The 14,530-nt window shown below is 40.5% G+C and overlaps 1 protein-coding gene across 2 annotated transcripts in view; it reads left to right on the forward strand.

Moving 5' to 3' along the window:
- TRPM7 (transient receptor potential cation channel subfamily M member 7) overlaps window positions 1-14,530 on the forward strand; it is a 116,275-nt gene that overhangs the window by 34,058 nt on the left and 67,687 nt on the right. For both annotated transcript variants that reach the window (XM_088472823.1, XM_088472822.1), the window contains exons 2-15: window positions 226-305; window positions 1,169-1,207; window positions 1,874-2,072; window positions 2,793-3,006; window positions 3,716-3,840; window positions 3,920-4,091; window positions 4,278-4,452; window positions 4,538-4,661; window positions 6,713-6,785; window positions 7,606-7,706; window positions 9,345-9,479; window positions 10,070-10,123; window positions 10,672-10,812; window positions 11,707-11,841. In XM_088472823.1, coding sequence (XP_088328949.1) covers window positions 226-305; window positions 1,169-1,207; window positions 1,874-2,072; window positions 2,793-3,006; window positions 3,716-3,840; window positions 3,920-4,091; window positions 4,278-4,452; window positions 4,538-4,661; window positions 6,713-6,785; window positions 7,606-7,706; window positions 9,345-9,479; window positions 10,070-10,123; window positions 10,672-10,812; window positions 11,707-11,841 — 1,767 coding nt within the window. The remainder of the gene's footprint in view (window positions 1-225; window positions 306-1,168; window positions 1,208-1,873; window positions 2,073-2,792; window positions 3,007-3,715; window positions 3,841-3,919; window positions 4,092-4,277; window positions 4,453-4,537; window positions 4,662-6,712; window positions 6,786-7,605; window positions 7,707-9,344; window positions 9,480-10,069; window positions 10,124-10,671; window positions 10,813-11,706; window positions 11,842-14,530) is intronic.

The following is a 14,530-nucleotide window of genomic DNA, read 5'->3' on the forward strand; positions in this document are numbered from 1 at the left end:
CCATCCAACTAGTTGGCTGTTTGGAAAGAAAATCTGGTAATGTATGGGAGCAAATGAAAATAGACCTTTTGCTCCCAAATGCTGGAAAAACAGACAAGAACGATCATTCAGTCAAATTGGTTAAATCAGTTGGATATCCCCTTTATATGTGTAAACTAACAATTAGTATTCATAGAAGACATTCATTAGTTTTAATTTTTTCCCTTTGTTCCTGCTTTCTTGTAGTCCCAGAAATCTTGGATCGAAAACACTTTCACCAAGAGGGAATGTATCTATATAATTCCAAGTTCAAAGGACCCACACAGGTAAAATCTTATAATATTTATTATTATGATGTGCTGTGTGGTCATTTATGAATGTTTGCATTTGAGGTTTTGGTGTTGCTTATAGTATAGTTACATGCATTTTTAAACAATATTCCAGCCTTCTGAAGTCCTATTGGCCGTGTTAATAAAGCATTAAAAACTGTTGTTACTAGAAGTCCGGGGAGGTTGCTTACCTTCCAAATTAGCTTCAGCAGAAGAAGCAGGTGCCACTATCTTCCATACAGTGGTAGTAGACGTGAATCCTATGTGTAGCATTCAGGGTTGTCTGTGGTGTGAGATTGTGCTGAGAGGCACCTGATGGAACATGAGACTTGCTTAGAAAGTATTATTGGATGTTTTAGTTTTTATCTAAATTTCAGACCTAAAAGAATTACTTTTCTGCGTACCTAGTATTGCCTATCCCAGAGGCGTAATTGCAGGTATAATGGAAACTTGCAAATGAGTAATTGTGAAAGGTGTTAACTTTCCACAGCACTTAAAATATAATCCTGATTTATTTTTAAACCTAGTTTTACAGGTATATTTAAAGAACTTTAAACGTCTTCTCTTCTGGGTGCTATTTTGGAGTAAGGGAACACCAATTAGAAAATAGAATAACTGGTTATCTGTGGAATCGGGTTATAAATGGATAAGGCTACCTGCAACATTTAGGAGATTTGGTCATGATATAACTATAAATGTAATCTGTATATTGTGTTTAGAGGGGAATACTGTATACGCTCTCCTAGTCCGCCATTTCTTATGCAGCAGAGCTCGATGACACTATCCTGTAAGTGATCTGTACAGAGATACATGTACCTGCACACAGTGCAATATTAAATCCAAGTCTTCTTGTTCCACAGATGCCTTCCAGGATGCCAGATTTGCCAGCAGCTTGTGAGGTTTGTACTCTTGTCTCTAATAATGGAACCATAGACGAATGACTTCTGATTAACCATAAACTGTTTTTCATTAGAGAAAAGTACTAAGGAAGCTCCTACAACGTACTATGCTGCTCCTATTCCTCGTAAATAAAATATATTTTTGTGGAACACCTGTGTGTTGATGCATCATCTGCCACTTAATGTGCCCATACACGACGTAATTTGCGTGTGTAAAATATACGTTTTTCAATATAAAGCTGCGTGAGTGCCTGTGCGCATATATATGTATATATTTATATTTATTATGACTGTGGGCTTGAAGCATAGTTGAACGCAAGTTGGCCACAATTACTTTGATTGCATGCATATTTTTGCATGTATAAGTTGCCTCATCACTATATAACCTGCACTGCTATCGACATGTCCTCTCTCAACTTCGCCTACGTGATAAAGACCCTTTCTGTCTACGCAATCGCAAGTGGATATGTGGCTGAAGTGCGTACAACTGTGTGTCGCACATGCTTCCCTACGCTTGGTTCTGATGCATATGCAGTGCAAAAATGCCCAAGATACATCCGCAAATCATTTATCTCTGCATCAGCCCCATTGTGATTACAGAGCGCCATCTCCTGCTGCTCCATCATTAGACGTGTGACCATACAGCTTTTTTCCCTCACCCTGTAGATGCTGCTGCGGCCGTCTTGTCAGGCAGCATGCCTGCTTCACCGCCAGTCTTGCTATGAAGTACTCCGATGTGAAACTAGGTGAAAATTTCCCAGAAGAGCACGAACAATGGTCCGTGGAAAAACACACAGAAGAGAGTCCAACAGATGCATTTGGGGTTATAAATTTTCAAGGTGGCTCACATTCCTACAGAGCAAAGGTACATTATAGCAGAATGTCCCATCTATTATGTGTTTATATCTATATCCGGGTGTGTACGTGTTTTAGTCTGTTTTATATAAAGCTGTAAGGCATGTATCAAACTGAACTATTGCACCGTAGAGAGGCACCCCCTCGCAGCTTTCACTGGCAGCAGCCTGCTAGACACAGAGTCACCCCCTGCCCAAATCAGTTTCAAGCCAGTGCTGTTTTGTGCACAGGACAGTTGCCCCTCAGCTTGTTCCCACGTACCCCTTCTACCCACTCTTGATGGTGTGGGGATAGAGATGAAAGAGAGTGGCTGGAGGAGAAGGACAGAGATGAATGAGATTGGGGGAGGGGGTGGGGGGGGGGGGGAGGAGGAACAGAAGCGATGAAGAGAAGGGGATAGATGAAAGACCAATGGGGAGGGAGGAAAGGAGGGTCAAGTGAGAGACTGCTGGGCTTGGGCAGTGTGCGAGGCAGGAAGGCACCTGTTAGCACTTTAAGCTGGTTTCCACCCACAGCCCCACCCACAAACCTCTGCATTGCAGACAAATGTGTTGGTGATAACTGATAACCAAGTGGTGAGTTAGAGGGGCAATCGGGAGGAGTGCCAGTGTGATATACTGGCCCACTTTGACCACTATTAATGTATATGGTAACTTTAAAATGTGCATAATATATTTAAATACATGTATTCAATCCTACTGAAGTAATTAAATGTTTCCTAATGTTTCAGTATGTTAGGTTGTCCTATGACACCAAGCCGGAAACCATTTTGCAGCTTATGCTGAAAGAATGGCAAATGGAATTGCCCAAACTTGTCATATCTGTGCATGGAGGAATGCAGAAGTTTGAGCTTCATCCTCGCGTCAAACAATTAATTGGCAAAGGCCTCATCAAAGCCGCTGTAACAACAGGAGCCTGGATTGTCACCGGAGGAGTAAATGCAGGTAAAGTCATCTTATAGGTTTAGCAACACACACACAGTCTACAGCGATATACAGAGAATATTTAGTCATGCACATCAGTCTCTTTGCCAGTGGAGCTTACAATATACATTTCCTACCACATGTGTACACAATCACAAGGGTTATTTTTAGTCAGAATCCAATTGACTGAACAGTGTGTTTTTGGATTGTGGGTGGAAACCGGAGTGCCCAAAGAAAATCCATGCAAACATGGGGCGAACATAAAAACTCCAACACGTGCCTTTTTATTAGGCTTCTTGTATTAAATCCCCTCTTAATGTTTTCAGTTTCGCTGTCTTTTCCTGGATACTGTTTCAAACTCTGGAATGCAGCGTTTACCAAAGCAAGAGCCATATAAGCAGAACGTGTGTTTTTATTGTTGTGTGTTTTTATTGTTGTGTGTTTTTATTGTTGTGTGTTTTTATTGTTGTGTGTGTGTTTTTAATTGTTGCTGTGTTCTCTTTTGCAATGATTCTTTGTACTGAAGCATTGGGATGTGTGTATGTGCAGTGGTAACTGGTACACAAAGAAATGAACTCCTATGTAATTTTGTGATTAGTAGAATATACCAGGAGGGAGGTTCATTGGTGTGCCGAGCATAAGTTTGCTGCATAATGATTCTCAAGCAATAGTTCCTTATAGCACATAGTCCACGTTTAAGTCTCTCCCCTTTGTTTATTTCTGGAAACAGGTGTCGCCAAACATGTTGGTGATGCCCTCAAAGAACATGCTTCCCGGTCATCCCGAAAGATCTGCACCATTGGCATTGCACCATGGGGTGTTATTGAAAATCGGAATGACCTGGTTGGAAGAGATGTAAGTGTGGTCATTATCATTGCTGGGCATGGAATAAAATCAACAGTTACAATATAACATTTTCTTTTCTTCTGGGTAGGTTATTGCTCCATATCAAACCTTGCTGAACCCCCTGAGTAAACTCAATGTTCTTAACAATCTGCATTCACATTTCATCTTGGTGGATGATGGTACTGTTGGAAAGTACGGAGCCGAAGTGAGTTTAAGGAGGGAGTTAGAGAAAACTATCAATTTACAACGCATTCATGCACGTACGTTTTTCCTTTTTATTGTAGTCTTTTCTGTAACAAACCGCTTTAGTTTTGTTGTGTTTTTTTTTTTTTTTTTAATGGGTATTTGAATTGTTTTTTTACATTGTATATGAGAAACAGTCTAGTCCATTAAAGTAAAGCTTATTGATGTTTTGCCTTTCTAATTTGTTCTTACCCATTTTCCAGGTATTGGCCAGGGAGTCCCAGTAGTGGCACTGATATTTGAAGGTGGTCCAAATGTCATCCTTACAGTATTGGATTATCTGCAGGAAAGTCCTCCTGTCCCAGTAGTCGTATGCGAGGGAACTGGCAGAGCTGCAGACATATTGGCATATGTGCACAAGCAAACAGAAGAAGGAGGGTATGAGTGATTCGGATTTCCTAAAAGACTCCGTCATAACCATTTTAACCACAATTTAAGGTGTAACCTTGCTGTTTGCTCTTAGGAATCTACCAGAAGGGGCAGAGCCAGAAATAATTTCCACTATAAAAAAGACTTTCAACTTCAGCCAGCCTGAGGCCGTCCATCTCTTCCACACTGTGATGGAGTGCATGAAAAGCAAGGAACTTGTAAGTGAGAATCCGGGTGACCCTTCTCATTCTAGGGATGTGTAAATATAAATATGTACAGAATGTTTGTGTGCACAATTGCATCTTGCAGATCATGGAGTACACGATTTGTTAGAAGGGTTCCTTAAATGCTCATTAGCCACTTGCCTGGAGTGGTCGCATCAGATGCAACCACGCCAAGCTGGGGTTTCTCTGATATGCGACGGTAAAAAACGTCCACCCGCGGCTGCCTGAATAGATTCTTTTGACACCAAAGGGGTTACCAAACTCAGTATGCTTCCCTGCAGCCCAGGCTCTTCCCCAAGCTCCTTTTCCTGCCCTACCTAAACTCGCAGCGTTGAGCAGCAATCGATCACTGGCTAGACGCAGACACGGTGGTAGTGCACACTGCAGCCTCCTCCTTCCCGTCTACATATAGTGATGATCAACACCCACGGCTGCAGGCAAAGGATCACTGCGTTTGTACTTTCCTTGCTATCTTTCCATCTCTCCCCCTGCGAAGAGCTTGCCTGGGTAACCAGTGAATCATCTTCCCTGGTTGCAGGAGCGGATAGGACACTGCAGCTACACCTACCCTTCATTCTTAATCTCTCCCCCAGTTATATGCACAGAAAATTTGCCTGCAGTGGATATTAGCACACAGAACTTGTAGCTCTGTGAACTGAAGTTCCTTAGAATGGTACAGTACTTGTGTTTTTAATGTTATTTTGTCCACTAGTATTACACTTATCAGATACGTACTGTGTCATTCAGAGGAACTTCAGTTCACAGAGCTACAAGTTCTGTGCTAATATACAGTGGAGGCACTGCTGTTCATCTTAACTACAGACTGTCTACTGAAAAAAAAAATGAGTTTTTGTTATTATATTAGTGTTAAGTTATATATACGTTCTATATCATTTTAAAGTTCTTATTCATTCATTTAAAGAAATAGCCAGTTTACGTGTTGTACTGTGTTTCTAATAAAATATATATTTTTAAAATAAAATTGTGTTGGATAAGTTTTAAAACGTTGTTCTATAATTCAATCATAAAAAATGACCATTTCTGAGACCTCTTGAAAATGTTAAGTAGTTAAAACTTGGGCATATTTTGTTTTCTGCATGAAAATGTATACACATATTTGAAATGAATGATCTAATTCTCTAACTTTCATAGATAAACTTTTTTGTTCACCTAAGAACAGTTTGCAAAGGGCCTATTCATTATTGCATTATGTAGAGTGCATACTACAGCTTGTACCAAGAAGTCTCTCTTGACATAAAATAATTTGCTGAATTCTACACTTTGTTGATCTATAACTAAAAACCTTTATCTATGTCTAGTATACATGGCATGACATTTGTTATTTTCTAAGTTAACTTCATAATATGGTAAGTCCCGTTTAGATTCCATCATGTATATCTTTCCTATGACATTGTATGATATCCACGCACTATTATAATGAACTTACATCCTATTGTCCTGGGGCTCACATGTTTTGGTCTTTGTTGGTGGAGTTGGCTTTTTAGGTTGTCCCTTGCTCACATCGTGGATATTTCTGCATTAAAATATGTGGTTAATTTGCTGGCTTTGGCAAATTAATAAGGCAAATAATAAGCCAGTGCCTGAATGGTCTCTGCCAATCCTTGTTTTCAGAAATGGATGGCACTAGGGAGCGGTTGGTCATGCAATGTTTATTGACGTGAGCAGAAATATTATGGCTAAATATTAAATTTGGTGCGGTTGGACAACCATGCATTCCAGTTCTTGTCTGAAGCTGGTGGGGAGCTTTCTTTAGCTATTCTAACTCTGTCCACCTCCCGCCCCCCCCTTCATCCTACTCCTTCCCCATCCTACTCAATGAGTTATGGGCACTTTGGTAACTTTGCACACTATTATATGGTATGCTGAGATTCTTCTCTGCTAGTGCGTTTGATCTGCCTACTTAAGTTGTACCCTGCGTTACTGGACTCTTATGTAACCTGCATTCTTATCTGATTTAATTTACCTATTTTCAGTAGTCAATACTTGACTAAAAATGTGAAAAAAATGAACATCTCGTTTTACAGATAACTGTCTTTCATATTGGCTCAGAGGAGCATCAGGACATTGATGTTGCAATACTAACTGCTTTGTTAAAAGGTAAAGTAAACATTTATGCTTACGACTTAAGGGAATGTGTCATGTAAAATATATTTTCACCATGGTGGTCACTATTCTAACAAACAGTAATTTCAGGGAGGCTTGTCTACTTTTACTGACTTCCCCTACTGATGCTTCCAGACTAGACACTCCGACTCATCTACCTACCGATAGGTTACCCACTGTTGTAGGAGAATAATTGCTACTGACACAATGAAGAGTTTGCTTCTGGCTGGTGTGTGTACCTGTTACTGCACCTCTTTATAGGTCTCCCTGAATGGATCATCCTGATCGCTTATTTTCACAGGAGCAAGTTCTTTTATTAGTCATTTTATTTTTGACATAGTTCTTACAAGCACTTGTAAGAGCTCAAAGATAGTAGATGTTACCCTCGCTTTAACTTCGTAAACCGTTTTTCAACACACATGCTGTCTGGGTTATCCAGCTGCCTATTCCTTTTAACCTGTCAATATTGATTCCTATTTAGACATCTCGAGGATTCAACCTGGTACTTATTATAACCCCTTTCCAAATACTACTATAGCTAGGTGTTGCTCAGCTTCCTTTCTACCATGGCACTGCTAAATTTGGCTGAAATCTTTTAATCTCCCACCCAAGCTTATTTCCAGAATCTCTAATTGTACCTCCAAGCCAAAATTGGGGACGCAATTGCCTGTTGTCCCTGAGAACTCCAGTGCAGAACTTTACTTTTTCGAACTCTGCACTGTGTTTTTAACAACAATTATTACATGCAGATGATTAGAGTTTAAATAGAATATATTGGATTTCCTTATTAATGTGTTTTTTTTTTCTTGTATAGGAACAAATGCATCTGCTTTGGACCAACTGGTTTTAACTCTGGCATGGGACAGAGTGGATATTGCCAAAAATCATGTATTTGTCTATGGACAACAGTGGCTGGTAGGCATGGATTAATACATATTGCTGGTGTCACAGGTATTGTGTATATGCTGGTGGTAGAAAGTGAAGAAGAGGCAAAGCATGTGTGTGGGTCACTGAGGGCTTTATTCTGAGCTGGGAGTAAAGCAAATAACTTTGCACCTTGGTAAAACCATGTTACACTGTGGGGCAGATGTAAATGTGCAGAGAGATTTAGATTTGGAAGGGGTGTGTATTACAGCCCTTGCATTGCAACATGGTTTTTCCAGGTGCACAGTTAACTTGCTCTTTTTTCCTTTACCCCCACCCCAGAATCAGGCCCTGATTCTGGGGTGGGGCTTTCATATTCATATACATCCCTTTGTGTTCCAGAAATGGCAAGATGTGCAGAAGAATATTCCCAATGAGCATACCATTTATATTTAGGTATTGTAGGATAAAACTCTAGTTATGATTGCTCAAAATAATACCCCTGCACACTGCCAGCAATAACCTGGATTATTGCACGTGAACACGCAGCAACCCAGGGTACTGTGCAGTGCGAAAGGGCCAAGTTGAAATAGACCTGGCATTTCAACCCTGGTAGTGAGCAGGGTCGAACATGAGATCAACCCGACTCGCAAAGCAGTGTGAACGGGTAACCCAGGTCGATGCGACCCGGGTCCCGTTCACAGCATAAGAAGAGCTGGTGCTTAGAGATCTCATCTCCAAGCATCGGCTCAACACGTGATGGCGGTGACGTCATCGACCCAGCAATAAGCCGGGTCGAGCCACCAGGCTTAAAGGGGTCTCAGCCGGGTCGCACCCGAGATGGACCCTTGTACAAAATTCCGGGTGCGATTTTGAAAGGGGTATACATTTCACTACAATCAGAATTTCTTGTATTTAAATTTTAGTGGTGATGGGAACTTTCTCAAGTTATCATACAGTATTCCTTGATGGTTTTTGCATGAAATTAGTATTTCTAATAGTAGTAGAAGCCTGGGTCTAAAAATAAAATGCATTGTTTTCGATAACCAAGTAACCACTTAGAATGCCACTCACATCTAAAGCTGGGTACACACCTATTCGATCACTCTGCTGATTGGGTACACGCTGCTGATCAGCAGAGTACTGTGTCCCCCGCTTGACCCCCTGTCAGCTGCCTGTAGTCCTGTATATGCTAGTCATAGCTCAGTGTGTATGGGCTTCTATGGGATCACGAGGTCAGACTGACAAACATTAAACAGCCCATAAGATGCAACCTCCCGATCCAGAACCATTGCAGGAGCATTTTAAGCCGTTTATCTGCTCCTACAATGGTACTGCATACACACCTACTGTATATATTTGTCGGCCCCATCACCCTATATATGGTTGTTTGGCCTGAAGATTGTATAGGTGTGTACCCAGCTTAAGTGACATTTGCTAACCTCATTTGCATTTAGAGTAAGTGAACATATTGGGCACCAGTGCCCATCCATAGATCTAGCAAAAAATACTGTGAATAAACCATATGTCAAATGTGGGTTTTACAGGCTTCTAGATCGGTTTTTAAATGCAAAACAAGACGAGAACTATTTTTTTTGCAATCCTTACACTTTTTATATTGGTTAGAAATTAACTTTTTAATGGCAGAACGTACATCGGGGTCACCTACAGAAAGCGTTTTTTCCTTAGGTTGGTTCTTTGGAACAAGCCATGTTGGATGCACTTGTAATGGACAGAGTTTCCTTTGTCAAGCTTCTCATAGAAAATGGAGTCAGCATGCACAAATTTCTGACCATCCCTAGGCTGGAGGAGCTCTATAACACTGTGAGTAACTTTGGAGCACTTGGTGACTTATAATTGTGCTACAATAAATTGTCTTCCTGTAGAAGTCGTGTTTCTCATAACCACTATTTGTGCTGAACCATGTGAGACATACATTTTAAGGGAAGTGATCATACACATGTCCTGAATTCAGTTTACTCTGCATTATTTGTGTCTTTTTGCCATTTAAGAAGGAAAAAAATTGAATTGGCATCACTATACACTGAGTCGACTGATAAATGAATAAATCTGCTTTCTGTACTGTGTAGTACAGTGTTTTGTAAAGTGATGTTGGAGAGCAATCTGGGCAATTTACCATGGAATGATTTTATTATATGGATAATATATTATAAAACGTTTTACCTAATAAGATACTGTTTTATCCCCACATAGTCTTCATTCCTTTATATAAATGATCAGTTCCCTTTTACTATACTTACACACATCATTTGTTAGCAAGTAAATAACGTTCTGAAAAAAGCCTTTTCATCTTCATTTGAGCTCCTTTATGTCGTCAGTAAATATATGAAACCCTGGCATATATTAACTGAAGTCATATTACTCACTCGTGTATTTCTTTTTTTCCATTAAAGAAGCAAGGCCCTACTAACCCAACTCTGTTTCATCTTGTCCGAGATGTGAAGCAGGTAAATCCAATCATTGTTTTATGTTTCCTACTGTTCATTCAGTTTTGCTGTTCTTTGTGTTACTCCTTGTTTTAATACATGGCACTTTTACATTTGTCCACTAAACTGCAGGAAAATGTTTTCATGTATTATGGAATATATATTGATTTTACTATTGTTCCCAATTTGCTAAAATTTGTTTTATAGAATGAACATTTGCAAAATGATTGGTATTGCACATGATAGAATTGTGTGTTTTTGTGTTGGTCATTTGTAAAATTGTGGGATGAGACCTGGTCTAGAAAAGCTGCTGGAGGCTTCAAACACTGAGGTTTTGTAATGAATTGGGCTCAATTGTATAAAAAAAAAAAAATGACCCTTTGAGGACCAAGTAGTTACTATTGATGTACACAATGCACGGCTGTAATATTGTAATATTTGTGTGCTTGAGTAGGGTATGGCTTTCCTTGTAAACGCCTATGTAGCAACCATTTACATAGAATGTTGTGCTTTTGATATTAGTATTTTTAAATGCTGATGACTGATATTTTAATGCTTTTGGATTTTAGGGTAATCTTCCACCTGGGTATAAAATCACATTGATTGATGTGGGTCTGGTCATTGAGTACCTGATGGGAGGAACCTATAGATGCACTTATACAAAAAAGAGGTTTCGGATCATTTACAACAATCTTCATGCTGGAAACCGGGTACGTGCAGCAAAACCTCATTTGTTGCAGAGAATTAGGGTTGTACATGGAATGTAACCGCTGGCCTAACTGTAAGGGTTTTATACATTTTCATGGATTCTTAGAGCTGGCAGTAAGGGAAAGACCTAGGGGGGGTAGATCCATTCTTTAAACGTCACAAACAAATTGTTTCTGACCCTATTACTGCCGTAATCTTGTAATCTCTTCATCTATTTCCATGCACTAGGATAAACAGCTACCTAAACAGTAAACGTTTGGGATACAAGATCATTGAACGAAGTTCATGAAAATAACTTTCGCCAAGTGTTTTGAAGAGGTCCCCCCCCCCCCCCCACCCTCCATTCTCAGTTTTGTTTCCATTATGTAAAAATCGATTGTGACCCTACTTTCAACTAGTTGAAATTGTCACCATGACTGAGTGTGGAATATAAAATGACCCATTTGCCTGCTCTTCCTGATGTATGGATATTAAACAATCAGCCCTGCTGGGAAAACACTGTTTCCATTGCTTATCTGGTGATCATCGTTTTGCGGAACTGGCCATGTGAGCAGCTGTGCACTGTTGGAGTCTAATAAACCAAAGGCTGATTCCTCTGCTTTATAGGCAAGGAGAAATGTGTGAAATAGGGTCTGCAATAGTTGCTCATGTACCTTCCACTAGCCAGCAATAGAAAGAGCATTGTTTCCGCAGCAGGGCTTCTCACCTGCCAGCACAACCAGGACGTATTGAGAACAGGCGTTCTCCTTTCTATCGTGTTATAGCCAGCCATAAATTTACGGTTTTATGTTTTAACAAAGTGTATAAAACAATTCATAATGGTAATCTTTTCTTACTCAGGCAGGACTTTGCCATGTTTTGATGGCTTTAAATTTTATTTTTTTTACTTTTTACAGCGTTCTGGGAGAAACACCTCAAACAATACACCTCAGATGCGGAAAACTCACGAATCATTTGGAAGCAGGACAGATAAAAAGGAGAAAATGAGGCACAATCACTTCATCAAAACCGCCCAGCCTTATAAACCGAAGGTAGAGCAATGTTACCTAGAGGGATCAGCAAATTTCCAATACCATGCAGCACCCGGCCTATATATTTCCACCTTTCCAGTCCTGCTTGGTGCCTGTTCTTGCTTTCTTCGCAGTGAACCATTGTTCTAATTCTGTTCTGTACTATGTTAAAGTGAATTGCTAGGTTGTTATATCAGATCTCTATAAGCGTTACTACATGGGCTGCATATGTAGCCAATGTATACTGTGCCAGGCAGCTTGATTCATCCAGACTGAACCCTGTCTGCTGCCATGGTCCATTTACTTGCCGCTGATGCTGCTCACAGGGCATGCCTTAACGAGCCCCCTGCTGTGACTGGCACTGTAAGGGATTTGTAGCCTCAATGCCACACACGCAAACGGTCATGCCGAGACTCTAAAATGAAATCCTGCTTTGAGGGAAGGAAATCTAATGCAGAGCAGCATGCAGATGGCAAACAGGAGGTGGCTGGCTGTTGTGAGGAGAGGCAGGGCGCAGGTGTCCCCACCTGTTTCCCTCCAGAAACCTCACTGGCCCCATTCCAATATTACTAAGGGTTGTATGAACTTCTGTTTATGCTATTATTGAAGTCAGTCTGATATTATTGACACACTCCAATTTCACTGTCTTCCCTCCCTTTATTTCAATATAGACTTCACTGCTTACATTTGGCATAATAGGTTCGACACTATACAGCACAACAGCTGGTAGTTGCTCATCTTAGGTGTACCTCAGAAAATACCCTTTAGAGTACTTCCATGTTTGTGGCCAAATGTGCAAGATGCATAATGACTGCCTGCATGCTTTAATATGACTATCCTCTGGCTGCATTTGACATCCATCCTCTATAATCAATTGTTAGCATTGAATTTTGGTTTATACATATTGTGATTTTGTAAAATCAGGGTCTATGGGACACCTTTAAAAACCACTGCTTACAGATGGAATTTCAAGAAATCTATTGGGCGTCTTCACTACCTCTTCACCTCTCCAGCTGTTGGCAAGATTAGTCCTTGATGGCAGTCTTTGGTTTCAAGGGATGGTTTCTTAGCATCCTTTTGTTGTAGTGATCAGTCTTTGTTGTCTTCATTTACCTGTTGTTCAGTTTAATCTCTGTTCGTGTTTGTTGCTTGTGATTGATTCTCATGGGGATATTACTATGGTTATGTAATGACAATGTCCTTTGTGAGAGGAGTGCTTATCATAGTTAAAGTTGCCAAAAAAGGGATGCACCCACTCACATCTGTAGGAAGTATTCCAAAATGTCTGACACCATCAGCAGTGTGTCCACTTAGCTCCTAGATTTTGTCTGGCATTGGTATGCGATTACATCACATGAACCCTGTATCTTGTGATATATTCCACTATACTAATATTTTATTGTATTTAAAAATGTTATGGTCAAATCAATGTGCATTAACGTGGGAAACTAAATGGATTTATTAAGGGTCAGTTAAAAATGGGCAAAAATATGCAGTTTTGGTTGTTCATAGTATAAACCGTAATTGCCACCACAAAGTTCAACCTACTTCTGTTTTAGAACAAACCGTTCTTCTCTCATTGAAACATGTAATATAACATTGCGGGTCCACCTCTCCTCTCATTGGCACATGTAACATTGCGGTACACCGCTCTTCTCTCATTGGTACACGTCACGTCGTGGTCCATTTCCCTTTTCTCATTTGCATGTGCAGATTCTTGTCAATATTTTGGCACTGCCATTTTAAGCTGATTATGCAACAGACCGTGCATCCGGAAAGTATTCACAGCGCTCCACTTTTTCCACATTTTTGTTATGTTAAAGCCTTATTCCAAAATGGAATAAATAAATTAATTTTCGTCCCCAAAATTCTACACACAATACTCCATAATGACAACGTGTAAAAAATTTTTTTCAGATTTTTGCAAATTTAATTAAAAAACCCCCAAAAAACGAAGAAATCACATGTACATAAGTATTCACAGCCTTTGCCATGAAGCTCAAAATTGAGCTTGGGTGCATCCTGTTTCCACTGATCTTCCTTGAGATGTTCCTACAGCTTAATTGGAGACTACCTGTGGTAAATGCAGTTGTTTGGACATGATTTTGAAAGGCATACACCTGTCTATATAAGGTCCCACACTAGACAGTGCATGTCAAAGCACAAACCAAGCATGAAGTCCAAGGAATTGTCTCGGCACATATATGGGGAAGGTTGCAGAAAAATATCTGCTGCTTTGAAGGTCCCAATGAGCACAGTGGCCTCCATCATCCGTAAATGGAAGAAGTTCAGAACCACCAGGACTCTTCCTAGAGTTGGCCGGCCGTCTAAACTGAGCGATCGTGGGAGAAGGGCCCTACTCAGGGAGGTGACCAAGAACCCGATGGTCACTCTGTCAGAGCTACAGAATTCCTCTGTGGAGAGAGGAGAACCTTCCAGAAAGACAACCATCTCTGCAGCAATCCACCAAACGGAAGCCACTCCTTAGTAAAAAGCACATGGCAGCCTGCCTGGAGTTTGTCAAAATGCACCTGAAGGACTCTCAGACCATGAGAGACAAAGATTGAACTCTTTGGCGTGAATGCCAGGTGTTCTGTTTGGAGGAAACCAGCACCGCTCATCACCAGGCCAATACCATCCCTACAGTGAAGTATGGTTGTGGCTGCATCATGCTGTGGGGATTTTTTTCAGCGGTAGGAACTGGGAGAGT

The sequence above is a fragment of the Taudactylus pleione genome, unplaced genomic scaffold (assembly GCF_031769625.1).
Source record: "Taudactylus pleione unplaced genomic scaffold, aTauple2 ptg000129l, whole genome shotgun sequence".
Classification (NCBI taxonomy): domain Eukaryota; kingdom Metazoa; phylum Chordata; class Amphibia; order Anura; family Myobatrachidae; genus Taudactylus; species Taudactylus pleione.